At 41.2% G+C, this 17,115-nt stretch overlaps 1 protein-coding gene and 1 long non-coding RNA gene across 2 annotated transcripts in view; one reads left to right on the top strand and one right to left on the bottom strand.

Moving 5' to 3' along the window:
- The window catches only part of NME7 (NME/NM23 family member 7), a 107,613-nt gene that overhangs the window by 1,188 nt on the left and 89,310 nt on the right, over positions 1–17,115 (top strand). The window contains exon 4 of the mRNA XM_088801827.1: positions 64–280. Coding sequence (XP_088657953.1) covers positions 64–280 — 217 coding nt within the window. The remainder of the gene's footprint in view (positions 1–63; positions 281–17,115) is intronic.
- On the bottom strand, positions 12,445–17,081 carry LOC148756607 (uncharacterized). The gene is made up of 3 exons (XR_016022805.1): positions 16,438–17,081; positions 14,263–14,611; positions 12,445–13,265 (listed from the first exon to the last, which is right to left on the bottom strand). It is a non-coding gene; the product is annotated as an uncharacterized LOC148756607 (long non-coding RNA).

The raw sequence follows: 17,115 nt of genomic DNA, 5'->3' as shown, positions 1-17,115 counted from the left end.
ACGTGCAACACTGTTTCGAACAAACTTGTTAAACGTCGGCATTTTCATCGTTGCATGTTTCAGGCTCTCCGCGTCGCCTCTGAGCGCGTGGTGGTGTGGACGTGACCGTCTCAGCGCCGCTGCGAATCTCCCTGGATCCTGCGGTCTGTCCCGAGTGGCAGAGCCCTGTCCCGCGCCCCGTCTGTCTGTCTGTCCCGAGTGGCAGAGCCCCGTCCCGCGCCCCGTCTCAGGGCCGCGTCGCAGCGATCGCTGTGTTTGGTGTCAGCGCTCTTCCAGCCAGGTGGTGACCTTCTGTCCGGGTCGGTGCTTTCTCACAGCAAGGCCCCTTTGCATCACTGGGAGAGCTTCTGGAAACTCCACTTGCTTGAGCCTCCCCCTCCCCCTCCCCCAGAACCTGTGCGTTCGCAGGACGAGGGCTCGGCATTCGCATTTCTAAAAAGCCAGTAGGTGATGCTAACGCACTCACCTGATGCAGAACACGAGGGTGCTGGTTAATTCGAGTGACTTCCCAACTCTTTTCAAAACTTGCGAATAACGGACTGGAGGCTAGAACGCTGACTTGTCAGATGGGAATAGCTATGAATTTAGCAGCCGAGCCCCAGCCGCACCCCTTCTTTCTCTGTTACTGCTCAGTAATCCTTTTTGTTACCCCAGTCAGCCCCCGCCCTTTTCAAAGCTTCACTTGACACACCATCCGTCCCCTGCCCCTGCTCTTTCCTCCGTTCTCAGCAGATGACAGAGTCTAACAGTTTCTTCCACCTCATGCCCCCAGCCTACACGTTGATCTATACTTTTATCCATCCTTCAGTCTCGTGTGTCTAGTTTAGAGAAAGAGGTGTCGAAGGAGAATGCATCCATCTTTTCCCTAATCTCATTCTTTACCGTTGAATACAAGACTTTTGCTTCTGGTTATCATTTTTCTTTCCTGTCATTTTAGCCTTTTCCTCTCCACTTCCTTCTCCTCGGGGTTCAAATCATACCTCTTAAGAAAATGAAATGAAAACACGCCGCCCCATCCTGTGTTTATCCACTTCTTGCCCAATCCTCCCATGTATCTGTCAGTAAACTGCTGGAGTGCATGGTGTTTTTACCTGCTCTGCCGCCTGCCCCTTCACTTTCATTCTCCATACCATGGCGTTTGTTTTCCTCTCTAGTGGCTTCAGTGAAGTTGCTCTTGCTTAAGTTTCTACTGGCCTTTAAGTGTCAAATCCAGTCATTGTCAAAATGTATGTCATTTAGGCTCTGTAACAGCTGAAATTCATGGTCATTCAGGCGCTCATTTTTCACTGGCTTTGCTTGCTATTTAAATGCCACTCTCAGAGACTCACTCCTTAATTAATTTCACTTAGTCTATACATTTTTCCTTTGCTGATTTCATCCCCACACATGAGTTCTTGTAATGCCTAAGCTTTCATTCCCAGATTTCAGTTTTCATCTCAGACCTGCTAAGGCCTAACCGAGTTGCTTGCTGGACATGTCTACCTGGCTGTCCTAAAGGCCCCTCAAACTCGGTATGACCAAAACTGAGCTTGCTATCTTTCCACCTGGTTTCTCTTGTTTCACCAAGTTAATTAATGATGCCACATTATTATAACCTAAATGAGACACCAGCGTTATCCTGCATTCCTTCTCCTGTGTCTCCTATCCAGTTGGTCAGTAGATTTTATTTTAGTTTAAGATCTCCTCAGTTGAAATTATTTGTGTATGTCACCCTTACTAAACTGCATTGTTAGAGGAATGGATCCTTATTTTTTGTTCACTGTTATTGCTTAGACCATGTTAGGCATTCAGATATTTGCTGAATGAAACTAAAAAGAAAGAAAGAAAAAGAGGAAGAAAGAAAGTAGTAAGTGCTCTGAGAGGGTACAGAGTACTTGGGGGGGGTGGTATTAGAGGATGGTGTCTTCACTTTTCAGAGTCAGAAAAGCCACCCTGAAGCAAATGGAATAGAGTTTCAGTAGGTAGAATTCAGTGAGCTGTGCAATGGCATAGGGAGGGAGAAAGTGACATTTACAGAATACTGGTTTTGTGTGTGTGTGTGTGTCTGTGTGTGTGTGTGTGTGTGTGCCTGCCTTACATTTTGTCATTTAGACTTTCCAACAACCCAGACACAGCAGTGAACTCCTCCCCCACCCTCTGCCTTGGCTGGAGGGGTGTGTGTGTGTGTGTCTCCTTCCAACTGGGTGGTCACTGGAGTCCCCTCTGAGGAAGTGACTCTTGCCTTGAGGCCGGAAAGAAGTGCAAAGATCTAAGGACAGGTTCCAGGCAGCACTAACAAGATCAAAGGCCCTGAGACAGCAAAGAGCTTGGTGCATTTCAAGAACTACCTTTGGTTTAATACAAAAAGGAAGAAAAGGAATTAGATGGTGGCAGCAGTGGGGGAAGTAGGGTGGAGAACAGCGTGAGATGTAGTTAGAGAGGTAGGCAGAGGCCAGACCACGTGTGTGTCTGACAGCAGTGTTTCTCAAATTGTAGATTGTAAACCATTACTCTGTCATGAAAGCAACTGTGGTATGTAGCCAGCACTGAAACGGAAGACAGCATAAAATAGATGCCATGTTCATTGCATCTAGTAAGGGTAACTTTCATGAAACTTGTTTTAAGTTGTATGTGTATTGTGTGTACTGGGTTCTGATGGAAAATGTATTTCGTACTGTGAGTCATGACCCATAAAGTTCAAGATGTAGTATATTTTGAACAATACGTATATACTTTAAAAGGCAAAATAGCTGAATTCTCGAGGCAAGCAGATTTCTTATTCCACCTTTGACTGAGTGACAGTCCTATGGTGTGGCATGAAGAAGCTCTGAAATTAACGAAAAGCTAAAATTGACTAGAGAAGACTTTTCAAATTTCTTTCTGCATCCAGATCTCTTTTCAAATGTCAACTGCTGTCAATCCTTTATGAGAAAGACTAGGCCTTTGGAAGAAGAGCGAGAGACGCTGTTCTGTGTTCAGTCTAGCCCCTGGCATGTGTGTTGTATCAGCAGCTGCTGCTGTCATTACAAGCAGCGGAGGATGGAGGGTCCTTGCTCAGCTGGCTGCCTCCCTGACCACTGCCATTGAATGACCTGGTCACTTTCCGGCTGCACCTGGTTTGTTCCAATTGTAGCTTTCAGCACCAGAGTTAGGTTCTACCTACAAATTCCAGAACCACCTTTATCTTAAGCAGAGATGGGCAACTGTAGTTTAGTGTGTCTCCCATACATACATGGTGTTCAAGATAAAGAATATGCTCGTCATCAATTTATTTACTTTTATACGTAAAGAGAATAGAGGAGATGATTCAAGACTCTTGCGACTCGTAAAGAGCTATGAATGTTATCTATCTTCCAAAACAGCAGTGATTTGAATACTGTGAACCGGGGTGAACTGCTAGTCTAACGAAGGTTTTTAAAGATTATCAATCATTTTCCACAAGATTTAGACTAAAATGTCTCAAAGTTGTTGTTGTTCTAAAAGAGCCTTCGAAGAGAGTTTCATGATTGCTAAGTAAAGGATTTTATTCCCGAAAGGTTTTAGTTTCTGACTTTATAGAGTTTCTTCTAAATAGGTTTCCTGTTTTTGTCTTTGGTGCATGTTTCTTATCCATCCAGAATTCCTTTTGTTACCGTGTTTCCCCGAAAATAAGACCTAGTCGGACCATTAGCTCTAATGAGTCTTTTGGAGCAAAAATTAATATAAGACCCAGTCTTATTTTGCTATAATATAAGACCGGGTCTTATATAATATGATATAATGTAATGTAATATAATATAATACTGGATCTTATATTATTTTTGCTCCAAAAGACGCATTAAAGTTGATGGTCCGGCTAGGTCTTATTTTTGAGGAAAACATGGTATTTGAATTTAGAGGTACTGCACTTCTAAAGCCTGAGGCAGGATTTCATTGGCTGCAACTGAATCAGAAAGTATGGAGCCTAAATTACAAAGCTGAATGAATGAATCACTGAATGAATGAATTTACATATATTTTATTACAAATGCACTCTGTTATCCTTTTTTGCAGGAACCATAGTATTTGCAAAACTAAATAGCAACTGGTTAATATAATGCCCTAATTTTCTTCATATGTGGCCCTTTATCTTTTTTCTGTTCTTTTTTGCCTGTCTATCCTCCATCCTTTGTGTGTGGGTGTGTGTTTTTTGCCCAGCTTTTGAAATATAATTGACATATAATATTGTGTTATTTTAAGATGTACAATGTGTTGCTTTGACACACTTATATGTTAACAATGATTACCACTGTAGCATTAGCGAAGACCTCCATCATGTCACAGAATTACCATTTCTTTTTTGTGGTAAGAACATTTGAGATCTACTGTCTTAAAACAGATTGATGGTTGCCAGAGGCGGAGTTGGGGGGTGGGCTAGGAGGAAGTGTGAAAAAGGGTGAAGGTGGTCAAAAGGTATAAACTTCCAGTTGTAAACTAAATAAGATGTAAGGGACAGCGTGGTGATTATAGTTAATAATACTGTGTTGCATATTTGAAAGTCATTGAGTAGATCTTATCAGTTCTCATTACAAGAAAAAAAATTTTTTTAACTATGTGTGCCGATGGATGTTAACTAGACTTATTGTGGTGATCATTTTGCAATATATACAAATATTGAATCATTATGTTGTATGCCTGAAACTAATATAATGTTATATATCAATTATAGCTCCAAAAGAAGAAAAAACCCAAAGAAATGAATAAAAAGAAATCATCTTAGGGGGAATCCAGGATTTTGAAAAAAAAAGTTACTATAAATTCATTTTAAAATACTCCTAAGGACACTCGCACTATTTCTGAAAATAGTGTAAATGATAAATCCTATTGTTCATAAGGGGTAGGAACCTAGGACCAGGTGGACCAGGTTGGAGAAGGCTCAAGCCTGTGACCCAAACACAGTGTTTGTAAGGGGAGAAAATGAGAGAGAACCCAAGTGTCTATCAACAGGGAGATGGCTAAGTAAACTCGGTGGCCATCCTGGTAATATTATGTAGCATCTAAAGAGATTGTCATAGGTCTGCATGTTCTGACTGATACAGATAAGACCTTTGCAGTGAGGTTAGTTGCAGAATATTTGTAATTTACAATTTATGTAAGAAATCATTGTCAAGACCCTGTTAAGGAGCTTTTTCCTTGGGTTTTCTTCTAGGAGTTTTCAAGTTTCAGGAATATGTGGTTTAAGTCTTGAATCCATTTTGAGTTAATTTTTGTGAGTGGTATAAGACTGAGGTCTAATTGTATCGCCCATCTTTCTTTCTTATTCATTAGTTATTCATGTGTTCAAACACGTGTTTGTGGAGTGTTTGCTGTATGTCCGGCACTGGCTCGGTGTTGATTCATAAACTAGCCCATGGTGGCTCCTACCCCATGGACCTTGAGAAAAACAAATATTTGAAGAAAAATAAAAAAGCAACTATAATTTGGGTTACCAAAGAAAAGTGACAAGGGGAGGAAGAAGTGTGCAATCAAAGTGAATGAGCTGACCAGCCTGGGGGGTCAGGGAAAGCCTAGGTGACGTAGCTTTTTAATTCCTGTTTTCCTTAGTTGGTGAGACAGATGATATATGTAAACAAACAAACGAATGAGGTCACTCCGTGTGGTGCTAAGCATTATGGGGAAAATTAAGTAATGTGACAGTGGCTGGCAGCAGCCCCCCGTCAGCTTATGTGGGGCAACCAGGGAAGGTCCTCATGAGGAGGTGATTTTGCAGCTGAGATCTCAAACAGGAGCTGGCCGGGTAGAGACCTAGGAGAAGAGCATTCCAGGCAGAGGCTTGTTAGAGGAAGAGGAGGAAGCCAGTGTGATTGGGGCCTGGACAAGGAGGAAGAACAGGAGGAGACGAGAGCTGAGAGGCAGGCAGCAGCCAGGGAGTCCTGAGGCCTTTGGGACAGGAAGGATTTGGGATTTCCTCTCAATGCAGGGGGGTAACGCGTCTCATCTATTTTTCCTGTCCCATCAAACTATCTTGTTTTCCTTGGGTCTGCCTTATTTAAACTGATAGCCATATTACTTTGGTCTTTCAGTGCCTATTTTCATTCTGTCAGTGGCATCTATGACCTTGTAAACTTTGGAAGATGTTTTTCTGTTCCGCTTTTATCTTTAAAGATCAGCGACTCTTAATTTCTCCCTTTATATAGTTGCCTTTTCACAATTTAATTGCCCTTCTCTGGACCTTTGTTTCCCATAATATCTTCTCTGAGGTGTGGCCAGCAGAGGTGCACGCTCCAGGTAGGCGTGTGTCAGTTTCCACGGGGACAGTATATGTTCCGCTCTGATTTTCCTGGCCCCTTTCCTGACGGTGCCGTAGCGTAAGACTAAGTATCTTGTTCTCTAGGAAGGAGACGTCTCCATTTCCTATGAACCTTGTATTCATTTTCCTGCAAAAACTGCCTGAACTACTTCACTTTCAGAAGCTGTTGATATTTTAAGACCTTTCTGTTAATTAGGAGTGAAAAATTGTAGCTATGAAAACGTATGGCTCAGTTCAAGTTTATTTTCTGATACCAGGCCCTTTGTCTAATCAGGTTGCTCACTGTTCTCTTTCCTGACTCATCTTACGTGCTGTGCCTTCTTCTTCTTGCTTCCGTTTTGGAAAATTTATTTCCATTTGCATTCATCGTAGCTCGAGGGTTCTCTGATATATGTAAATTGAATTTCATTCTCTGTTTTCCATAGTTCTGATACAAGCTAAAATATATATATCTATCACATTTTATATATAATATGTAATATATAATTATGTTATATAATACTGTGTAATACATAATGTATGAAACAATATAGCATGTATATATTTACATATATCAAATATTTAATTTATTCTGTTGTACAAGTAGCCATTTTTGGAGATTTTAAAATACAGAAGTGAAAAAATAAATTAATCTGTAATATCACTGAGTATATACAATCACTATTAATATTTTCGTATAATATCCCAGTCACATGTGTGTATGTATAAATATATGTAAATGTATATAGCTTTTAAAATGTGATTCTGTTGTATACATTATTTACAAATCTGTTTTTTCTCTTAATATACCTTATATGTTTTTGCGGATCAATTTTAAGTCCTACATTGTATCCTTTCATTTGCTTTGATTTAACCAATCCATTTATTAATTTCGTCTTCTAACACCATAATTAACATTTTTGCAGACACATTTCTACAACATCTGTAATTATTTCCTTTGAGTACATTAGAAATGGAATAACTGGGTGAAAGGCCTTGTGCGTTTTTAGGGCTGTTTGATATGCATTGCCAGATCACCTCCAGAAAAGTTTTACCCGTTTGTAGTCTGCCAGCAGTGTGCCATTGTACTCACTTCTCCTCTAAGTTCTAATGTGCAGTTTTTATGTATTTCGTACATACATCAAACAATGGATTTGGACTTGTAATAAAAATTTCACCTTCCATGCCCAGTATATTGAGAAAGATTATAAATTACTATGTTCTGTAGCTGAAAAGCATTGTTAATACTTAATCTAAAATATTTCTCCATAATTATTATTTTACATCTTTTATACACTGTTAAAATTCAGAAGGTATTGCCTATGTATAGTGAAGAAGACCGAGGTAACTGTTCCTAAACTATTGTTCACGGACAGATTTTCTCGTCCGCTCTCACCTACCTGTTTTGAAGCAGCAGCCTGTTGTACTGCAATGGAACTGGTGGAAAGTGAGGAATCCTAAATCCTCAGTCCTATTCCATTCTTGGCTTTAGCAGTTGTTTAGTGTGCGATGTGTAATCTTTCTGGGCAGTTGTTTTCTCATTCATAAAATCAGAATGACAATTTCTGTTCAGAAGACCTTAAAGCATTTTTGTGAGGTTCCTATGAGATCATGCACAGGAAAGAAATTTATAAACTGTGATGTGCTACACATATAAAATGTCTTATTTTCATACTAACCAGGATGCTGCCTAATGGGAAGGTAGTTGGGGAGAAATGGAAGGAGATTAAAATATAAAACGAGTTTCAGAAGTAGATATTTGAGGTTACTGGTGTTATTGTCCAATTTTGTGGATACTTAAAAATTTGCTTTTCTATATTACGTTCCTTCTTTCTCAGTTCCCATTACAGTCCTTTTTCCTAGTGAAGGCAGTAAAGGTCAGGCAAAAGGGACAGAAGAAGGGGAGATGGCAGGAATGGTGCTTGCGACCAGTTTCAATAACTCTCATATGCTTTTGGGGGAGGGAGCAGCCAAGCATGTCTGATATGTGTTTAGTGAGTATTACATCTGAGATCCATGAATTTTACTCAGCTTAAATGGATTAGCTGGGAATGTTTACTTTTGTTACTGGTAGTCTTGAAATGTTATTATTCAGTAATTTAATGTACTGTAAACCCATTCTAGCCTGCTTCTTGCTGCAGAGGCTCAGAGACAAGGCTCTGGGAAGAAGGAAAACCCCTCCAGCTAGTGGCAGCACAGGCCTACCATTTATGTTAAATCCTCTTGGTCTTTAGGATGTTTATTGACTTTTATGTATGTGCCCAAATCTCTGAAAGGTGCCTGTTTGTATATCTTAGGTATCTGAACATTTTTCATAATTAAACAATTTCAAATTTTATATCCAAAGAGAGAATGGCTCCTACAATAATATCATCACGTTTCCCATCAGCATTTCCACTAAAAACGAGTAATGGCCTTAAGATTTTGTCTTGTCTCCCAGTGGGCACAGAGGTCGACACACAGAGACGCGCACAGAGTACGCGTCTCTAGAATATTTTTAGAACCCAAACTGAAGTTCTGCGTGTTACGTAGACATGGGCGGAGCCTCTTCAACTCATCCGTCTGCCCCACTGGTGGGTTCTTGCTACGGCCGTATTGCTGAGACAGAGGAGAAGATGAGAGACCTCTCTCACGGAGCTCACCATCTCAGGGGAAGAGAGAACATGATACACTGTATACTAACTTAGAGAAATTCAATGTCCCCATTTGTAAGATGAACATAATGCTAGCTCCCTGCAGGGATATTGTTATGATTAAGTGAGAGAAAGTGCTTAGCCTAATGCTTTATACATTGTAATACATTTACAAATCTTAGCGGTTATTGTTGTTACTATTGCTGTTGCTACTGATGGGTGTTAAGATAGAGCCCTACCCTTAGGGAATATAGGGATAGAGAGGCGAGACTAATCACTATATATGCGTGTTAAATAAAAACAAGATTAGTTCACTTTACAGCTTTTCCTGTGTTATTTTTCATTCATTAAGTTTCAGAAGTGACGCTTTAACTTACGAATATATATAAATCCAAAATTAAACGTATGCATACTGATGTCAACATGGGTTCCTTAAACTTTCCAGAAGACGTTTGAAAACAGGGTAGGAAACGAAACTATGTTATGTGTTTCATTGTTCAAGGTACAGCCTAGGACTCTGTACAATTCCGTGCTTAACAAATGGTCCCCTCCCCTTCTCGTAAACAGTTTTGCTTATTGACCCAGATGTCCCTTTTGATGGGCTGTGAGTGGGCGTAAGACACACATTTGGTGACTGTTTGGCAGTACATGAGGTGTTCTTATTAATAGAATTTTTAAGCGAATTCTTTTTGGTTTAACCTTTTGAGATACAGCTTTTTAGATGTTCACATCTTTCCCCCCAAGATTTACGTGCACTTCAGCCGCCCTTTTCCATTCGCCTGAAATGTTCCTTCACTTCTTCCCTTGCTAAATGACACCGCATCAGAGAGTACCTTTTTCCACCCCATCTGAGTAGCACCTCCAGTTACTCTTGTTCCCTTTACCCTTCACCTTCTTCTTTTTTTCATTTTAACACCTGACCAAAGCATCACACAGCTGCAATTTTAATAACAATAGTGGCTGATATTGACGTGTTTTCCGTTTTTTATGAATTTAAGTTCTTAACTAATTCAGGTGTCATGCATGCGTGGAGAAAGGAGATCAGTATCAATAGACAGACAGCAGAGAGTCTCAGACCTTCAGGCAAAAAGAGTGGTGCTCTGAAAGGTAGTTGGGAAGAAGGGAAGTTAACTTTCCCCTGAGTTTCCCGGAGTCACTTGGTAGAGACCAGGTGTGGAGAACTGTTCCTGATCAAGAGCTGTTTACGACCAGAGAAAATCCAGAATTCTAAGTCTAAAGACAGAACTCTAGATTCATTCATTCATTCAACAGTTATTTTTAAGTCCCCGTTCTGCGCAGGGCACTGTTCTAGACACTCAGACATAATGACAAATGACAAAATCCAGCTCATATGGAGCTGACATTTCTGGGGGTAGGGAGTCACACACTAAGCAAATAAACATACAATATAATGTCAGGAATTGGTAAGTGTTAGATAAAATTAAACAGGTTGTGGGAGAAGGGAGTGAAGAAAGTAGAAGGGGAGGGTGGGGGGTGACATTTAGTTGGACGGTCGAGGAAGCCTGTCCAGATCGGTGACATTGGAGCAGAGACCTGAAGGAAGTGACACTGTCCAGAGGCCTGGCCATCCCAGCGTATAGGGGCCCAGGCCCAGGGAATGTCAGAGGCAAACATTGTCCAGTGGGAGCCTGCTCGCTTGGTCCAGGCACCAGCAAGAAGGCCAGTGTGCCTGCAGCAGACAGGGCGAGGGGGCCGCCGGCCAGGTCACGTGGGCCCTCCGTGGCTCAAAGTCAGCAAGTCCTAGAACTAGGAGAAACCTAGGGTTTTGGTCAGACCAGTGTTTTGGGAACTGAGGTTGTGATCACAGGTAGATTGTGAACTCTTAAATTGTGGACAGCAACCAGGCTGTAGAAAACAGGGTGACATATTGGTACATTGCTCCTACTGAGGATAAGAATTGTTTCGTGGGCTGTGTGTGTGTGTGTGTGTGTGTGTGTGTGTGTGTGTGTGTTGGCGCTAATGGAAATTGCAGTTCTTACTATAGGTTCTGGTAAAGACAAAAAAAAAAAATGTTTGTGAGCCACTGATCTAGTCTTATCCCTGAATTTTGTGGATGAGGAAACTAACTGGGCAGTGCTCGAAGGCCCATGGCTTTCTCCTCTGCGTGGTGCTCTCGCCCCACACTGGGCTGCCTTCCGTGGGGACGCCCGCGAGTGCCCGCAGGTGTGACGGACTCCAGCTGAGCTCGTCCTCGTTTCTAAACGAAGGGAAGGAAGTGAAAACTTGGTTTAGCCAAGGCCATCTCAAGCAGAACCCATGTCAGTTCTGCTGTATGGCCTCTTTACACTGTTTCTTATTCCCTTTACTGTCTCTGTTTTCTTCAATATCCTCTTATTTCTCGAGGAAAGAGAGCTATCTGAAGTGAAGAGAGAGGGAGGGAAAGAAAGCCAGGACGGAGAGAGAGGGACAGACATCCAAAATCCAGGAGGGAAAGGAGAGGAACCGCTAGGGCTGAGGGAGAGGGCAGGAGGGACACCTGTCCTGTGCCCTGCCTGCCCCGCCTGCTGTCCCCACAGTCCCCTCTGCCCCCTCCAAAGGCCCTAGCCCCCAGGGAGGGCAGTGCTGGTGGAGCACAGGGTCCACCCACTTTCAAAGACTCGCCGTGGGCATTTAGTCGTAGGCCCTCCCGTGAGGCCTGGTCCAGCTGCCCAGCCGGAGGGCGGGGCCGATTTCTTGGGCTCCTTTGCGTCCCGGGCCTGACCCGGCAAGGCCCCCAGTACCAGGCTTGCTTATAAGACTCCAAATTAATACACAGCTGTCAGGAGACTGTTCATGTGTGTCACAGCGAAATCCTGACTTACACAAACAACGAATCTGTAATCTTAAAGACAGGATTAGGCTCGAAAGAGACTTAATGGTGGAGAATTTGCAAGGGTAAGTTAATGAAATTGATTCAAGAGTTCTTTGCACGCGCGCACACACACACATTAAACCAGTTTTTTATGTCACGAGGAAGATATTCTTGAAATAGTTTAGCAGGATTTTTTTTTTAAAAATCATTGTTTTTAATCGTGTAAAAACTTTCTGTGTAATTTATGAGATGTTAGAAAGCAGAGGATGAAAATTCTCTTGAGAGTCTCACTCATCTTCCATAAGAATAGCTTTTGGAACCCGATAATTTCTTCAGAGGCTAAAAAAGAGCTTTAAACTTGCTTGGGGCTTTTTGCTGTTGGGAGAAAGATCAAGAAAGGATTCAGATTAGACCCTTTTTTTATGCAGAGGATTAGAGAGAAGTGAAGTTGTTGACCTGGCATGTGTTGCCTTTTCAGTAAAATATGTCTTGAAACCCTACTGACTGGATATATTCAAAACCAACAGAAACTTATTAACTTATAAATCACAATAGGAAACTTATTTTTCTTAATAGTTAATACCTATCATTTATCAAATGCCTACTGTATATTAAGTTCTTTTCATATAAGGAAACTCAAAAAAAAAAAAAAAATACCCAAGGTTATGCTGCTAGTAAGTGACAGGGCTCAGATTTGAACCTGTTTATCCTGGAAACCCGTGCTCTTTCTAGTCTACTGCAATTGGGGCCAAGGTGTTCAAATTTTTAAAAAATTTTTCGGAATAAGTTTCTTCTGCTTTTTTGTGGCTATAGAGAGAAGTGAAGACTGTTTACTTCCTTTTTGAAAACTGAATTTCTAGAGCATATGAGTAATTCCAATTTGTCTTCAAAAAGTCATAATTTATATTTTGATATTCTATTAGGGCTTCTGTAAAATTATTATGATTTCATATATAATTACAGGGCTGAAATGGAGGGCTGTTTGTAAAATGGCTGAGGTGTGGATATGCTGATACCACATTGAACACTAGAGGGCATTCCTCCACCGTCGGACACATGGTTTCCAGAAACAGGTCCCTTATGGATTTTATTTCTTATTAATTTTAATCACACTGATTTGGAATATGAATACTGTCCACCTAGAAAGCACAGAGTACCCAGTATACAGATTATTTTTCATAAAGTCAAAGACACTTCGCCTGCATGATGAACAGAATGCCCTCCTTTGGGATTACACTTGAAAATAGTTTTTTTTAGAACCCGTCATTCCACCAAAATATCCTTTACGTTATTTAAAGAAAACCCAAGACAGTAAACTACTAACTTAAAATAGCCCATGAGTCACGTGGGATCATATAGGTAAAAGCATTCTAAAAGGTAGAAATGATCATCCCTCCTTGCAGCTCTTCAGATCGACTGTCTGGTGGGTCAGACTTCTAACACTCGCTGACGTCCGTCATCCACGCTTTCACCACTTTCACAGAGGTACATTCGTGCTTAGAGCCACTTGAATCCGCATCTCTTGACCGTGCACACAGTATTTTCTGCGAGGACTGATCCTCAGAAATATTCAGACTCATTGTTTTTCTCACCACTGTTACACGGCATTGTAATGGAGGTTCCAGCCATTGCAGCCAGGCGAGAAAAAAAGCAATAATAGGCATCCAGGTTAGATAGGAAGAAGTAAAACTCTTTATTCACAGATGACATGACCCCATATGTAAAAAAATCTAAGGAATCTACAAAAACAAACAAACAAACAAAAAACACCAAACACCAAACTTATAACTAATGTGTTCAGCGAGGTGGAAGACTATAAGATCAATATATAAAGATCAGTTGTATTTCTATGTACTACAGTGACCAGTCTGAAAAGGAGATTAAGAAATCAGTTCCATTCACAATGGCTTCAAAAGAACAAGTACTTGGGAAGTGCACATAAAGACCCAGTAATCAAGACAATGTAGTCAGGGCACAGCGCTATACATCCAGGTCAGTGGGAAAGAATCGAGAACCCAGAACTAAACCTTTTACCGTAAGTTGATTTTCAACAAAAATGCCCGTGCCATGCAGTGAGGAAATAGTAGTCTTTTCAACAAATGGTACTGGAACAGTTGGATGTCCACGTGCAAAAGTATAAATTAGACCCTAAAGTGAACACTAACTCCAAGTGGATCATAGACCTAAAGAGCTAAAACTACAAATCTCTTAGAAGAAAACGTAGAAATAAATCTTTGTGACTTTAGGTTAGCCTTCTTACGGTAGATATGACAACAAAAGCATGAGTGACCAAAGGTTCCCTCCTTCCCCAGTGAAAATGATCTGGAGCTGGCAGTGTGAGGAAGTGAGTATCTGCTCCAAAGTATCGTTCTGGGTCCTAGCAGGGCATAGACATGGTATACTCAGTGGGATCATTGAAAAGTTTACTAAAGAGTCTAGTTACAAAGGGGTGGGCAGAGTTAAGAGAGACTAACAATGGACGGTTCAGTAGGACAGGAGGGGTTGGCAATAGCTGGGAGCCATTCCTACCTCTAGGCCTGTCCGGCAAAGGGGGAGAGCTACCAGAGAATATAATGGAAGGGCGGACTGACCAGGAGCTGCCATCTTTGTAGAGGGGAGCAACTGACTGACGCGATCTGGCAGGGAAGAAGTTGGGAGAAAAACATGTCCTGACTTCATGCTTCTTCCTTTAATCTTCAGCCACTGCTTCCTACTGGCTGGACCCTTATGCAAGTCCAATGGCAAGAGAGTCCTTTAGTCAAGGTCATGCAGGTTGGCTGGCCAAATGCAGCGCAGGTTGAAGAAGAGCAGAGTGGAGGTCTGCAGGGACAAATGGAAAATGGCAAACACACCCACTTCCAGGCCCGGTGGCTCAGTAGCTGTGTGATGAAGGCATAATGGGAGTTGGTCTGGTATACTCGTGACCTTGACAACAGCTATCTGGGTCAAAAAAAATTAAAGATACCATTTATTTTGTAATTTACCGTGTTATCAGATGTTTTCTAGCCCAGTAACAGTTTTCTAGTTGAATATTAAATTAATAGTGTATATTACCTAAGTATTCTCTTGCCACTATAGTTAGACCCAGTATTTCTTTTTCTTTTTTTAATTTAAGTTTATTGGGGTGACAATTGCTGGTAAAGTTACATAGGTTTCAGGTGTACAGTTCTGTACTACATCATCTGTATCTCACATTGTGTGTTTACCACCCTGAGTCAGTTCTCCGTCCATCACCATATATTTGATCCCGTTTCCCTCATCTACCACCTCCTCCCCCCTTTCCCTCTGGTAACCACTAAACTATTATCTGTGTCTATGAGTTTTTGTTTTTTCATTTGTTGTCTTCTTTTGTTGTTTTGAGTGTTGTATTTCTTTTTCACGTCAGAATCATTTCTCTTTTCAGAGTATTATGGTTCAGTGAATTGTTGACAAGTGGTCCCTGAAGGATAACACTTGTCCTGGAGTTTCTTAATGCTTTATCGAGTATGTTTTTTTTTTTTTTTTTTTTTAGGGTGCTAGTCAGAGAAGCCCTACTTACCTAAAAAAGTCAAGAAGATACCCTCCTCTTTCAGAATTTTTATGGAAATAGAAATAAACAGACGTACAGACAAATGAGTGTTGGGTTTTGGGTTTTTTTTTTCCTTGAAGAATGGATTTTTGCTGTTTTATCAAGATCTAGTGCTGAATGTGTTTATTTACTCCTCTAGATCTTTATTTTGGAAATATTTATTGGATTTTTTCCTAAGGTCTCAGGACTAGGAATTTCACTTCTGAGTTGCAAAAGAAAGAAATGGTGCAGTTTCAAGCCCCCCAGAAGTTCCTAATTTGGTTAGTGAAGTAGACATGCACAAACCTGCCACATCTGACAACCCAGCGTCCTACTGTGGGAACATCTCTCTGGCCATCGAGAAACAAGGGTCTCTGTTGAGTGCTGCCACTTAACAAGTCACAAAACTCTTGCCAAGTCACTTGACTTATTTGACCTTCTGTTTCCTTATCATTAATTTCCCTTTGATCTCTGAAATGCTGTGAAAATCGAATTCCAAGTGCAGAAATATCCGTTGGCTAGTGTTGGCCTGGGAAGACTTCACAATAATTGATTGCATTTTCCTTCAAATACCTAAAGCAAAGTTCAGCCTGGCTTTTCAGAGAGAAGGTTCCGCCTGGTAGTCAGTGTGTGGCATTGTGTTTTTACATGGCAACCTGTGGATTTAAGTTTACACTCGTGATCTGCAGAAGGCAGAGAGGAGGGATTTTCAAGGGATCAGTAAGGGCCCAAGCTGAAAAAGCTTTAAAAAGCCTTTTCTTCCCTTGAAACTGGACATGTGCCTTTTAAAATAATTCCATCCAGTTTGATCAGTTTCCTGATTTACACTTATCCTATGGAAATGGTTCTTTCATGGCATTTCTCGCTCTAACAAAAGTTAGCAGGAATGAAGTGGAAAGTGTGTACGTAAGTGTCCCAGGTGGGGAAACAAGAGTTTGCAGTCCGTGTCCTGCATCATAGACTTTTTTTCTGTTAAAGGCAAACAGTGGTGCCTTCTACTTCTGAGATACCATCTGAAATGACTTTTTTTTAAAGAAAATACAATCTTGGAAATATGTGGACTCTTCACGTTGCACGTCTTATTTTTCACAAATGGAGAAGACATTTAGCCTTAAACTGTAATTTTTTTTAAAGATAAGAGTGATTGCAACAATTTTACTTAGTTTTTAAAGAATTTAAATGGAATGGGATAATTAACTGAATTTAATAATTCACCTACCTTTTCCTGTCAATGTAATACGTTTGTCTGACTTTATCGGCATGAAACGCTAAGCTCGAACGCCACCAGAAGTCCCTTTTCCCTTGAGCTCGCCTCTGTTTGCCTTTCAAGGTGGGTTCATGAGGGAGGAGTAGCCCTCTGAGAACCATCTGGACAGGCTCAAAACTGGTTCTGGCCACACCAGAGGAAAGTTAATATTTGACACAACCCAATGTAAGGGAAATATTTGGTCCTTGAAAGGATCCCTGGAGGAGCACGACTTGGTAAAAGTTTAGTACAAAGCAAGTTACTGCTTCAAGTTGAGCCTGTGGTCATGGGAAAATAGACACCTTTTGGTGGCTGTTTTATCACTGTGGCATCTAAGGAAAGCAACAGGAATTGCTCTGTTTGTTTGCCCAGGATGTCAGGTAATAAACCTTTAATGAACCACTGGGTTCTCAGAATGTTCAAGGCAACATGAAGTTTGTCCTCGGGAAGCCATGGGTCACTAACCATCACTGGAAGCAGCTGGCTGGAGGTGGCAGGTTCTCATATCCTGTGGGGTTCTGTTATAATGTCATTCCAGGTGGCCGTGAGCATGCAGACACTTAGATCCAACTCTAGAAGCCCGCTGAGCTGTCAGCTTTCTCATCTCTCTGCTTGACTCAGTTGTCTAGGAAGTCACACAGAAGCATATAA

The sequence above is a fragment of the Rhinolophus sinicus genome, chromosome 11, assembly GCF_057876585.1.
Source record: "Rhinolophus sinicus isolate RSI-liver-muscle chromosome 11, RSI-T2T, whole genome shotgun sequence".
Lineage (NCBI taxonomy): Eukaryota > Metazoa > Chordata > Mammalia > Chiroptera > Rhinolophidae > Rhinolophus > Rhinolophus sinicus.
Note: the sequence above shows the minus strand (reverse complement) of the source record. Positions and strands in the feature narration are given on the sequence as shown.